Source organism: Branchiostoma belcheri, unplaced genomic scaffold (genome assembly GCF_001625305.1).
Source record: "Branchiostoma belcheri isolate BF01 breed outbred unplaced genomic scaffold, Haploidv18h27 scaffold8, whole genome shotgun sequence".
Lineage (NCBI taxonomy): Eukaryota > Metazoa > Chordata > Leptocardii > Amphioxiformes > Branchiostomatidae > Branchiostoma > Branchiostoma belcheri.
Genome location: NW_017804464.1, coordinates 3,319,920 through 3,334,260, shown reverse-complemented (window position 1 = coordinate 3,334,260; position 14,341 = coordinate 3,319,920). Strand labels below are relative to the sequence as shown.

Genomic DNA, 14,341 nt, shown 5'->3' with positions numbered 1-14,341 from the left:
ACCGGCCCCGAAATCGGCACACTTCTCACGGCGACGGTTTGAGCGTACACTCCTCCAGGTGAGCGGACGTTCCTCCGGTTTTGAGCGTACATTCCTCCGAAATCGGCGCACTCAGTCGGCGATTTGAGCGTACACTCCTCCAGGTGAGCGGACGTTCCTCCGGTTTTGAGCGTACATTCCTCCAAAATCGGCACACTTCAGTCGGCGGTTTGAGCGTACACTCCTCCAGGTGAGCGGACGTTCCTCCGGTTTTGAGCGTACATTCCTCCAAAAATCGGCGCACTTCAGTCGGCGGTTTGAGCGTACACTCCTCCAGGTGCATGTGAGCGGACGTTCCTCCGGTATTGAGCGTACATTCCTCCAAAATCGGCACACTTCAGTCGGCGGTTTGAGCGTACACTCCTCCGGGTGAGCGGACATTCCTCCGGTTCCTCCGGTTTTCAAAATCGGCGCACTTCAGTCGGCGGTTTGAGCGTACACTCCTCCAGGTGAGCGGACGTTCCTCCGGTTTTGAGCGTACATTCCTCCAAAATCGGCACACTTCAGTCGGTGGTTTGAGCGTACACTCCTCCAGGTGAGCGGACGTTCCTCCGGTTTTGAGCGTACATTCCTCCAAAATCAGCACACTTCAGTCGGTGGTTTGAGCGTACACTCCTCCAGGTGAGCGGACGTTCCTCCGGTTTTCAAAATCGGCACACTTCAGTCGGCGGTTTGAGCGTACACTCCTCCAGGTGAGCGGACGTTCCTCCGGTTTTGAGCGTACATTCAGTCCAAAATCGGCACACTTCAGTCGGCGGTTTGAGCGTACACTCCTCCGGGTGAGCGGACGTTCCTCCGGTTTTCAAAATCGGCACACTTCAGTCGGCGGTTTGAGCGTACACTCCTCCGGGTGAGCGGACGTTCCTCCGGTTTTGAGCGTACATTCCTCCAAAATCAGCGCACTTCAGTCGGCGGTTTGAGCGTACACTCCTCCAGGTGAGCGGACGTTCCTCCGGTTTTGAGCGTACATTCCTCCAAAATCGGCACACTCCAGTCGGCGGTTTGAGCGTACACTCCTCCGGGTGAGCGGACATTCCTCCGGTTTTCAAAATCGGCGCACTTCAGTCGGCGATTTGAGCGTACACTCCTCCAGGTGAGCGGACGTTCCTCCGGTTTTGAGCGTACATTCCTCCAAAATCAGCGCACTTCAGTCGGCGGTTTGAGCGTACACTCCTCCAGGTGAGCGGACGTTCCTCCGGTTTTGAGCGTACATTCCTCCAAAATCGGCGCACTTCAGTCGGCGGTTTGAGCGTACACTCCTCCAGGTGAGCGGACGTGGTCCGTAGCGGCAATCTTTTGTGCAATGCACTGCTTCGTCACTATTTAGCGGAAAACGAATAAATATAAATAGCCGCTGGAAATTTGAAGATCCTGAAGTTTCTTCATCCCTTGGGATTTCCCAACTTCAAGACAGCAACCATCTGTTCTTGCTACAGTTACACATATATTGATTAATTAAGGCAATGAATTACCCAATCAATCTATCTATCAATCAGTCAGTCCACACGTACAGACTACCATTCTTAACCCCCGAAGGCGCACTTTCCTTTGTTCCTCTCACATGTAGTCAGTCTGACCTGCGACTGACACCGTTTGATACCAGTCACACAGCAAATGATCGATTTCCCTTCAACAAAACTGCTCATTACAACCTTTCACTGCGGTACAGGACGCCACATTCCGGCAGAGTTTGGGGCCAGTGAGTGGTCGCCACAGGCTACATGTTTCTTGGTCTAGCTATGTGTCAAAGTCTAGATTCTCGGTCACGGGTCACACCACTTTTCCTCGAGAACGCGTACGATACAAAGTGTTTCAGAGAACGTGCACATTACAAAGACCCTCAAACGAAAAAGATCAGTTTGGTTGTAAAATTATACTGGCTCACTGAAGCTCAAGTATTTCAGAAAATTCCAGATTCTGCGAGTTAAATTCAAACTGTTGCAAAACACTTGACCAGTCAGAAACATTCAGGCTTCCCAAAGGTATGTCAATAACGTTAACCTAACACGTTAATTTTGGTCGTTTCTTACCGCTCATATTTTGAGAAAATCAAGATTTAACATTGGTTGTATGCTACCGAAACTACGATGCAGTCAGAAACTTTTCCCTCCTAACATCTGCTTGGAGATCAAATCCAGGTCTTTTCTTCGGGAAACACACTGTGTTTATAGCTAGTAGCCCTCAGGCCGGCATCCAATCAGCGCCAACTTCTCACCTGGTAACCTCAAAAGTCACATCAAGAACAAATCACAGGATGTCTTACAACGAGTGATTGGTGGCTTCGATCTTAACTTGAGAGGCCATCATTCAAGTTACAACATGTCAATATCTTTGTTATATTGTATAATGTGCGTATACGTAGAAAGTGCAATACGTATACGGCAACAATTATGCCTTTGTCCCATTTAGTTAGTAATTCAGAATGTAGAAATTAAAGATATTCAGATGTACTTTCTTTACCATTGTTAAGTTAGTCAAATTACTGTTGACAGGGGTTTAACGAAAATTTAATTGTGAAGACAGTCTGTCTAGCCTTTACAAGCTAGTCTCTACGGCAGTTTCGGAATTTTTAATTTTGGCTTTTATTACCGGTTACGTCGGTTTCCTGGTTGTGGTGTTTAATAGTTCAAAGGCAAGGGCGTAACAAGATCGGCGATGCGCCGTCAACAACTTAAGGGTAGCGTGGAAACGTCTAACAATAGCCTTGGGCACGGTGCCTTGGGACACCATAAGATGTGAGATATTCGGACGGTCCACAAAATTGAGCAAGTGATTTTAGAATTTTAGTTGATTTACGAAGTCTACATCTCAACGGCGATACGCCTATGCCAATCAGTCTGAACTATTGATATGAAAGTTTCAAACGTTCTTGCTATACTTAACTTGACTGTAGCCATAAGTTAAATTTAGCGTACGTAATAGAATGTACTACGGGCCTCCGAATAACAAATATCAATACGCCATGAAGACGGGACTGTTCTGGAAACTGGGCCTTTATTATTAGCGACAATCTACAAATATCAACACGACAAATCCTGAAGTATGTACTATTACTAATCATCACGTCCCTAGATTATTAGTCTTAGCTGTGACACAATTGCAAGGCACAACGAGACAAAGACATAGCTCATAATCCTTCATTTGAAACTTCAGACTATTTTTCAGTTCTACATATCCGACATGATCCTCTACTAGGTCAAAAGGTTTGTGTCTGAAGGGCGAGCAGTCAAGAAAAAAAAAACATGACGATCTACATGTACCGAAGAAAGATCTGCTTAGAGATTAGAACCAAACATTTTCTACATGTCTCTCTCTAACAAAAAAGCTTTTGTTTACTGACGCCGAAGGCAGTCACCCAATTAGCCATAATTTTTCCTCTGGGGGGTCCAACAAATCAGCCGCCTGAATTGTCCAACTGACAGTCGGGTAACACCTGTTCACGGTCCCTGACGGACGTTTAGAAATCTCCCAACGCGGCTTGACAGGATGTTTACTTTTGGGCGGGCGTTTACTTTACTTTGGGCGTTTAAAAAGCTATTATTTTCTTCGCATAGAACGTGTTCTTCTATCATGGAGCCTTGACATTTCTCCATGGTGTGCCACAAGTTGGCCAGGGTCGGACAAAAACAGGTCGGAATCAAATCTTGAAAGTTCATCTGTGTTGGTAGAAGTCCGCCATTATGAAGGAAGATTTAACTTCCAACACAAATTAGGGTGGTATGTCCACTTTCTTGTGTTGGAAGTTATAGTTTAAACTTGCTTCATAAGGTCAAAAACAAGACGACAATATATAGCGATATGATAAGCAAAGCTACCAAGTAGTTTCAGAAGCAGGTATATAAACATTCTGACGAAAGTTTTCATCACAAAAAAATGGTTCCAAAGTTGTCCTGATTTGGAGCTAGTGTTAAATGAAGTGTGGTGAAGTGGACATAAGAAGTGGATTTTCGGCCTCTAATTTTAATGAAAACACATACCACAAAATAACTGAACTACTGTGGTGTATGATTAGGAGTATCTCATGGGAGAACATATAATTACAAGCCTTCAGGGATTGAACTGGGTGTCATTTATGTGCTGTGGGTAGCTATTGTTACCAAGGTATGTTTCAGAAGTTTAACAGGAATTCTTGTCTTTGAACACGCTCTTTAGTTATATTTCACTGTATTAAAAGCTTATGTGCGACATAACCAGTATCAGAATTCTTCAAAATCATTCGAACAGAAACAATTTCGAACATCTTGCAAAGAAAATGTATATGGACCTGCCTATAACTCAGAGAACTTTTGTCAAAGAGGTCCAAGTTTTAACAGTTATTTTCTTGTGAACGTCTGCAATAAGATTAAAATCAAACTATTGATATTAATATCTATCACACGTACATACTCCCCAAGCAGAGGTTTGGGTTTTGGCTTATTTTTGGCATGTTTTAGGGTTTTTATCGGGGTTTCTTTTTTGCCCTGGAATTTTTTACGCCAACCCAAAAGAAAAGCCTAAAAATACGTCAAAAATAAGCCAAAACCCAAACCTCTGCTTGGAGAGTAACACGCACATTTCACAGACTGAAATACAGAACGAGAAAACTGAGAAAAGTTTGTGAAAATGTCCGTCCTTGGGGCTTGTTTACCCCGGTTTTGTTACCGTCTTTATAAGGACTTGTTTGAACTCCTTGAGGTGAGAGTAAATCCCTTAAGGAAAAGTCAAGAGTCTGTGGAGGCCTGTCCAGTACTTAGAAAGAAAGCCGTAATTGGCTGATAAGGGTTTCCATAGAGCCGGGAATTGTACCATAAGCAGTTTTGAATGGGAGGTCTGGCAAATAACGTCGTCTCAAAGGTTCAATTGTTGTCTTAAAAAGAAATTCATTTGACAGTCAGTATTGCAGGTAATTCAGCGGTTAAAAATGACATGTTCTTATATATACAACTGTTGCTAACTAGTCTAAGAGTATTTTGTGGAAAGTTGGAATGTGTGAATTAATTGGCTGTTTGGAAAAATGATAGTGTAGAAATGATTTTGTTTTGGGAGAAACCCCGTCGGGGGCGTCCTTGGTGATGCATGGCAACGGCCGTGCGAGTTGGATTTCCGCCACCACGCCTCACAATGTGTGCAGGTTTGTTTAGTAAGACGAGGGCGCAAGGCCAAGACAAAGAACAGGTGATTGGATCCCTTACTTACGTTGGCTACAAAATATCGGGTCTATAGGTTCTCATGGCAGGGCGGTAATTGAGCTGTTTTCTATGGGCCGGGCGGGCTGGGATCAGACTACTGCGGCCTCTCATTGCTGCGTGACCCGTGGAGGGACCCGGGCGGACTCGGTTCAACTCCCAAACAACGTGCGTTTTGGAGTCAACACCACAAGTCAAGAGTCGCTGTTTGGAAACACACACACGGCGCCAGTGGCCGGGTGTGAAACACGGGCCATGGGGATCCTACACCGGGCCGTGTTGGACGGCCGTGTACACCAGGTGAGACTACTGGTCTCCATCGGGGTGAGTCTAGAAGAACGCGACCGGAACGGACTCACCCCGCTCATGCTCACCTGCTACGTCGACAAGGAAGAATCCGGACTCCGGATCGCCAGAATCCTGGCCCGTTCCGGAGCGTACTTGAACGTGGATGACCCGAACGGAATGAACGTTCTCCATCACGCCTGTAAGGTCGGTAAATACGGCATCGTCGCCTTCCTACTCGACCAGGACGCTATGGTTACCAACAGCCCCGACAAGCTGGGCAACACGCCGCTCAACTACGCTGCTATCAACGGTAACCCTCAGTTAGTAAAACTCTTAGTGAACAGTTTGACTCGGTACAGGGTCGACATCGACCACAGGAATAAGGAAGGCTTCACGGCGCTCCTTCTGGCGACTAAGAACGGGCACTACCAGGCCTCGCAGATTCTGTTACAGGAGGGCAAGGCGTCCACGAGAGTCAGGGACAACGAGCACTTTCTCAACCCGTCCCAGTGGGCGAAGAAGAGTCACAGCATCCACGCGAAATACCTGCGGCAGAAGACGGCAGCGACCCGCCGAATTATGACCGGGAGGTTCGGGCCCCACTCCGGCGGGAGCGACAGCGACTGTTCCCGGAGCACGACGTCGTCTCTCTCCGCTTCCGATCGGTCCGTCTCACCGACAACGATCGGCGGGGTACGCTCGGAACTACACCTGTCGCTACCGCCTTCACCGAGAAAAACCACCGCTGTTTCCCTGAGTTTCCCCCAGCTGAGACACCAGAGGTTCACCCACAACAACGTCAACACATCCTGTAGCTTCCAAGAACAACACCTGCGACCCTTACTCACGACGATACGGCAAAGGAGCGCGAAGGAAGGCCGGCCGTTTTCTTCAAGTACCATCGCTTCAAATGCCAGCATTCCGGCTTCAAGTTCTTCCTCCTCAGCCGTGACTCTCATATCAGTGCCGGAGGAAGTCCGAGACGTGGAGAATAACCAGTTAAGAACGATATTCCAGCTGTATGAGAAGGACTTGAGATGGAGACCCAAGTCTCTGCCTATTCCGACCATCATCACGCCGCCCCCCTCCCCCCGGCCGCTGAACCCGATGCAGAGAGAGGGGTCGTTTGTGAGCGTGTTTACGGCGGGAACTGCCTTCACCGCCGCCGGGTCAGCCGCAGGGCTCACGGTAGAATAAGGACCAAACTGACGACACATAGACTGGTTTTGGAAAACTATCAAGAAGTGTAAGGTTTAGAAATATTACCATGGATATGGTAAATGTGTGGCATCTTTTCAACCAGTGTTAATGTTTTTCATTCATTCAAACACTGCTTCAACATTAACTGCAGTTTGTTTATTTTTTTTACCAAACTAGAGGCCATACTTTACTTGCAAACGCTTTGATATCAAATATTCTGACAAATGTAAGAAAAATTTTAGTGAGAACATGAAATTGTGTTATCAAATTACACTAAAAAGTGTTGTATATATGTATACAATGTACAATGATTTCTCATTGTGAATATTTGTGGAATTTGGAAAACGGCTAGTATACGTTTTTAAGTGCTTCAAATGAACTCTAATAAGTGAAATATATGATACATGACAAATGTGTATGAACATGAACTTATCAAATATGTGCATTAGATAGCCTAAGGTTTGATATGATGGTCTAGATGAGACATTGTGGAAATAGATTTTATTAATATCGCACATGATCTAATATCGATATCAGTTCTAGATATGATTATCCTCAGGGATGCTGAATGCACTGGTTTCAAATGTGTCAATTGTCAAGTTGACATTTTGTAGGTTCGTGAATTATTTACGCCAAGGTTCGAGTCCACTTTTCTGATTGCTTGCTGGCTTCAAAGCAAATCTGAAAAGATTAAACAGCAGATTTGTCATTGTCCGATGTATTTGTTGTCTTCTGTGCAATTGTTGAACTCGATCACATACTATGTACCCGTACCAAATGGTTGTGATATCTCTCGGGCAATATAATAAGGCCACAGCAAATAATTTTATCACATCAGCGCGTGCATGAATTTTCGTCTGATTTTGGAGAGAAAAAAAAAATTGTTGCATTCTGAGAGTGGTCAACATGCCGAAAATGGATAAAGATGCCTGTTGGCATGCTGGAACGTGGATGGCAGATAATTATGAAGAGAGGAGACAAGACAAGGCTCTGGTTTATTGTTTTGTCTTTTACTTTGATGCAGTGATTTTATTCATTTCATATGTGTATTTGGGCCGCCATGTTATTTTCGCCCTATCGCATTAGATTTGGAGTCTGTGGAGGATGTCATCCATAAAATTTTCTTGCTGTGGCCTAACTAGTAAGGGCTCTGTCCCCCCCCCACCACACACACACATAAGGTAGTAGAAAAGCTTAGTGGACAATACGAAGAGGGTTATAATGTAGGGTACAGTTCAGGTATAACACATTCGACTAAAGCGTTATCTCAATTGTATCCTATACTATAGTACGTCCAATATCACACAACAAGTGCAAAGATGGATCACGTCCACTGTGTGACTTACACAACGTGTGAAACTATTTAAAAACAGATTATGTATACCAAACACGTTATTAGGTATGAAAAATTGGAAGGCATTGTGTTCAGAGAGGGACTTTAGCCTGGCAGCTTGCGATATCTGTAAAATAAAGAATCCATTAAAAAGCGATTTCTGCTATGCTTTTGAAGTCGCCTAACGTCGTTGGGTTGTTACAGTTACAAACATTTCATCCCATTTTCTCGTCTTAAAAGGTTCAATGTCATCTCCATGGTGAAGAAATATGGATCACCTATTATCAAAAGACACATTAAAACACCAGAACGTACTTAGAGAAGGCGTAAAAACCCTTTTGTTTCGTTCACAATGTTCTTTTCTATGGTTAGAAAAACGAGTTTTTGTGGTAAGAACAAACGCGTGTCTCTGGGTAGAACTGGAGCGGAACACGTTGTAACAGCGGGCCGGTGTGGCGCTAGCTTGGCGGGGCTTTTGTACCGAGTGCGCCGGTGTTGTGTTAGTAGGTGGATAGCAGAAGGTTAATGGTTTAAGGTGATTTCTAATCTGTACAGTAACTACAGTTTTGTGACATCTATCCCAACCTGGGAAGGGCGGTGGACATGCAACACTTGCCATGAGTACGGCTGTATTGTGCGCGGCGCTAGCTACATTTCACAGGATAGGGGGTATCAATGTATAAATCTCATGATACCCTATACCGGAATAAGGATCGGTAATTAGGCTACATTATATATAGGCCCCTGTCACACATTCAGGCCCTTGCCCCCAGCCGCCAGCCAACTTAAGTACCTTTCTATAAGAATCGAATCGAATTTGAGTTAAATATGATTCAGATTTGACTCCCAACTACGCCCCCACCCCGACCACTGCCAAACTACTCCCGAACTCCAGCCAACCACCAGACAACAAAGGCAGAACCTCTCGTTCACACACGAATATCTTAAACATTTTGAAACATGTACACTCGGGAGGCCATATTCGGCTTAACGTTTCCTGTATGGATGCCATCCATATGTACGTTTTAAATCCCCACTTCCCCTTCCCCTCCCCATAGATTCTCTCGTCGAATGGGCGGTGATACTAGTATGCAATAAGGCCACGGCAAGTAAATTTTATGGATGACATCCTTAGCAGATTTCAAATCTAATGCGACAGGGCGAAAAAACAAGGCGGGCAAAAAGTCAGGATTCTTTCATTTTCAACGTTTGCTGTCATAAGCCTTGTTAAATAAGAATTGAAGTGACAAAACATGATATCACAACCAAACAGATCTTTTATTCTTGTATTCAACAGTATTACCAGTACCTGTCCTTGTAAATGTGGAACTTCTAGCAAAACGGCTAGTCGTATCATTATTGGCAGCTACTATACTGGGTTGGGTTGGAACTTGGAAGCGATGGAACCTGTCATGTCAACATTTGCAATCAAACGCGAACCATCGCTGCCTCAAGTTTTCTGGATCCTTGATGGTCTCCGAACCGATAGGCATTTACAACATATTTGCCCATTTTCCATGTTGACCACTGTCAGAAGGCAAAGAATTCTTGTTTTTTCCCAAATCAGGTGAAAATTAATGCGCGCGCTGATGCCACCCATAAAAATGACTTGCTGTGGCCTAAGGCAGAAGTTATCAGATGTTTCATTCGTCAAGGAATAAATCAAGGGCCCGTAACATCCAATGAACATGTTCCAAACAACCTCAGACATTTCTCCCCCAGGACAACCACCGACATGTATATCTCCTTCCGATCGCAGATGACATCGTTTATTTATTTATTACATAGTTGCTAAGCAACTAAGGGTGCAATCTTGAAACAACGTCATACGTGGCCTCCCGGCAGTTTCTGGGAGGCAGTTCTACTGATTGCCACCGGCAATATGCCAGAATATGAATGTTTATATAATAAGAATATTAATGTAAACATTAAACTTACAGAAGAAAGTCGTTCTACGCTTTTTTCCACGTCTTGTATAGTATAGACAGCTCTTGACGTAAATGTTAATCATTTGAAGTGATTACTAGTATAACATTTAGGTGGTAGGCAGACAAAGCTTTGAAAACTAAGATAATGTATTTTTAGTATCTACAGACAGGTGACAGCGTAACATCCTTGCCTGGGGTAATGAAGAGGTAACAGGACGCTTGTGTAATGTCACTCTATGATTAAACATTGTCGTATCTAGGTTGGCTGCTTTGAAACAGACGTCATCGGCCAGACTAATATAATATCGAACCTCCCACGCAAGAAACCACATAAACCTCACACACGATTCTTGGAAATAAGTTCTTCAGATCATTTTTCTCTCTCTCTCTACTACCCTCCTTGCGGCAGAAGTATTTTTTTGCGGTGTAACATGGCGAAGTTGCTGAGCCTGTGCCTGGTGGTGTGTTCCGTGGTGTTGTGGGGTGCAAGTGCAGAAGTGTGCCTACAGGGCTGTCAGAGGCGCCGGTCTGGGACCTGTGCGGTGGAGAATGCAGGGTTCTACAGGCAGTGGTGGGCGTTTCACCGACATGTGTTCACGGGCCATCGCCGACTGAAAGGTACATATGTCAGCAAATGATACCATTTAACCCTTACAGTGCCATGATGTAAGGATCGGGACTGGGTGTTAGAATTTACCTGTGCACGTGTTAGTCGTAGGGTTAAACGGTGAAGCTAGATAGCAACCGCATAGAGCACAGACCAATACCTCCGCAGAGGTTTGTTTGTTTCGCATTACCGGTAAACCGCCTACAGGCGTAACGCAACCAGTTTTGTACATATGTAAGTACAAGCTGTACGAGACCGGACTGTACGGTCTGAACTAGCCTCTACCAGGCATGCTTATCCCTCTATTTGGCCGATTTCTACTCTTCCAGCCGCCTAGCCAAGCCTTGTAGAGGCTACGGTCTGAACAACTCACACCGGGAAGGAAGGACCTCTACTGTTTTCGATAAGTGCGGTGGGATCTTTAACGTAAATGGGGTGTGGCTTTCCCCAATCCCTTGACCTCCATTTATGTTCCTATCCGAGGGACGTCCCTAACCGAAGTTAGGTACTCATTTTCACCTGAGTGAAGTGAGGAAAGTTGTGTAAAGTGCCTTTCCCAAGGACACAAGATCAGTGACATGGTAGGATTCGAACACGGGACCGAGCCGAACACACTACCGATTAAACAACACGATCTCACACAGGTTGTATAATGTTGACTTGACCAAGGCGAAAATTCATGCATTTTAGAGTTTCAAACAAATTATGCAGGTCTTCTGCGACCAAGGCACTAGGAATTTAAAATCTACGTTTATCCTTTTACTTATGTTGTATATTGTTCAGGATAAGATCAATGTGGACGCTGTTTGCAATGTACACAATCAAAAGTGTTTCATTTTGCAGCCGAGCGCGCATATATATATGACTATCATGATGGCAAGATATCTAATTTTCTTGAACGAGGCGAAGACTCATCAGTGCGCCCTGTGCTTTGATTTGTTCCAAATTATGTTTTTCAAAGTCATCTTTCTATGTGTGCATTAATATTGTCTGTGAAATATTATTGGTATATGTTGATAGGTTGCTTCTTTTTATAATATTTGTTTATTTTTCATTCGTATACTTAGATGCGCTGGAGGCCAATCTAATGTGCGCTGAGTGTCACACGGCAGTATCTCAGCGCTATCCCAGCATGCCTCTCTGTCTGGAAAAAGAGCGATTCGTCGTGGTCAAAGGTCACAACTTCCGGTTCCTCACAGACGAAGTTCTCCGGCCGTTCCAACAGGTGCTCAGCCTCTCGCTCTTGGAGGCCAACGTCACGCACGTGACTACGGGCGCTCTCGCGAGACTACGAAACCTCGAGTTTCTCGGAATTGCGAACAACAACAACGTACCCGTCCTCGAGACGGGCAGTTTCTCCCTCCCGGAAGCAAGATGGCTGTCCCTGAGACAGAACAAGATCCACACGATCGAACCTCGTGCGTTTGATCCTTCCCGTCACGTGACCCACCTGGATCTCCATGGCAACGACCTCCATGTCGTCATGGCTGCCTCCTTCGCTGGTCTGACGTCATTGACCTCGCTTGACCTCGGCTCCAACCAGATCAAGTACGTCACATCACGCGCGTTCGAGTCCCTGTCGTCACTTGAGTCTCTCAACCTTGAGAGCAACGATCTAGATGCAGTCAAGAAACACTGGTTCTGTGGCCTTTCCCGCCTGGAAACCCTCAACCTAGCAAAGAACAGGATAACAGAAATACATCAGGGCAGCTTCCAGGCACTTCAGGCTCTGCGATCTCTCGAACTCTCCAGCAACAAACTGACCTACGCTCACGAGCATTGGTTCCACAACATGACGAGCCTTGAGAAGCTCTCCCTGGCGGACAATCAGATCATTGCAGGATCAGATGAGTCGCTGACTGGGTTGATGATGACAGTGGATTTGCGCCACAATCCTCTGCGGTGCACGTGTGCAAACCGGTGGATTCAGGAGCTGAATTTCGACAACAGCAGCCGGCCAACCTGCGGGTATCCGTCCCTGTGGCGTGGCCAAAAACTTTCGGACCACAACGTGACGTTCCCATGCCCACTTGCAGCGCTGCCCACCAAACTGGTGGTGTCTGCCGTTCCTACATCACTCTTATCAGCGCCCCCTGTCTCCTTCCACTATACTTACACCGCCACCTGCCGCCTGTACTGGGAACGACTGCCCCAACTCGTGTGGACGATCGGGAACGAGACGAGTGTGAGCCTGCCAAACGATCTGCCTCCTGGTCAGAAGAAGACAGTGACTGTATCCATGGCAACGTACAACATCACGGCAACGGTGGAACATACCATATCCAAGAAGGGGTGGCCCTGCCGACGATGTGTCGTGCTTAACGCTGGAGAGCAACTAGCTGGGACTGGAAGCGACAATTCTTTGAGCTACCTGGGCAAGACGGTGTCCAAAATACAGGTGCGAACAGACCGTGTCATCACCTCGCTGGATTGCATCGCTGTAACTGAGGACAAAAATTTCACAATTCCGACCGCCCCTACTTCCCAACAAACTGTAACAACGGTCAAACCTTCACCGACGACTGCCACCAACCGCGCCAACTCCGAGCAGACCTCACCGAAGCGCCACCTCGCGACCACACCTCGACCTGCAACTACAGCTTCACCTGTCACAGGGAAACCACCGGACACGGGAGAGACGTCGGGGAGTTTGTCGTGCGTCCTGATCGCCCTGCTGGCCTCGGCAGTGATGGGGCTGCTGACCGGCGTCCCTTCTCTGATCGTCATGCATCGGCGGAAACGGAAAGGCCGGCGCGAGAAGAAAATCTGGCAAGAGTCTCTGAGAAGAAGCCTGACGGCCAACAAGACCTACACGGGCACGGAAGGCAAAATAACCACCGTGAGCGACTTAGACAACGACCCTGATGATGTACTTACACCCAACCTATACGAAACTGCACACGAATACGAGAGATGCCCGTCACCCTTGCCGCTGCCACCTGTGACGCCTGTACAGGAGCGCCACCCTGCGGATAGGAAGTCAATGGCATACGTCAGCCCCAACGTCTCCGACAGCGACTGCGGGGTGTACAGGCAGGAGGAGGACGACGCCGTCCCCGCCGATCCGGACGCCCCGCCCCTGGAGGTCTACACTCCCGGTGACGACACATCGGGAGACGAGGGCCCTTCTGGAGAAATCGACAGAGAATCGTGCTCCAGCATAGACATAGATTATGAGGACGCATGCGATGGAACGGCCTAACTCAAAATTGCACATTTCTGTGTGTCAATACTTCAGAATTCAACAAACAAAAATGTTTCAGTCACAACTTTCAGATGACAAGAGCAGCACAACAGATGATGCGCTCGCTCAGATCACAAGAACACATGCACAAAAGAACCAGAAGTTGTTCTTTCTTTTCGAAAACTCGTGCCACACTCTTCGGGCTCCAAAGCCAGTTTTGATCACGCCCTCTAGCGAAGAACTGACAAGCGGCACCTATCAGCACCTGTACATAGTACAAACACTTCTGGGAGCTACACGCTTCCTCACATTTCTCTCACACAGACTCGTCTAGGACACAATGAGTGGCAAGGACTGTGATGACGTGTTTGTATGAAGTTCCGGTGACTGAAAGGAAGAAAGACTGTTTCTTCAAGAGGGAAACGTTCATTCAGCATGTAGTACTATTTGTAACAAGTAGGTTCACGGGGACAATGTCCGATAGGACAACATTTCATGACTAGACATGGTGACATCACGCTCAAGTTATTTCAACTCAATCTATGCCGCCATCAACACAGAGGACAAATACAAGACAGGACAATACTCATTTTCAGT

The 14,341-nt window shown here is 46.3% G+C and overlaps 2 protein-coding genes across 2 annotated transcripts; both read left to right on the top strand.

Annotated features, from left to right (window-relative positions):
* The first annotated feature begins 5,087 nt into the window (after window positions 1–5,087).
* On the top strand, window positions 5,088–7,405 carry LOC109486407. Its single transcript, XM_019790241.1, has one exon. It carries the CDS (start codon window positions 5,277–5,279, stop codon window positions 6,687–6,689), a length of 1,413 nt encoding a protein of 470 aa, XP_019645800.1. The 5' UTR covers window positions 5,088–5,276; the 3' UTR covers window positions 6,690–7,405.
* A 2,979-nt stretch (window positions 7,406–10,384) lies between these two features.
* Window positions 10,385–13,762, top strand: LOC109486057 (leucine-rich repeat-containing protein let-4-like). The gene is made up of 2 exons (XM_019789747.1): window positions 10,385–10,571; window positions 11,628–13,762. The coding sequence occupies exons 1-2, from the start codon at window positions 10,385–10,387 to the stop codon at window positions 13,760–13,762; spliced, it is 2,322 nt and encodes a 773-aa protein (XP_019645306.1).
* The last annotated feature ends 579 nt before the right edge of the window (window positions 13,763–14,341 follow it).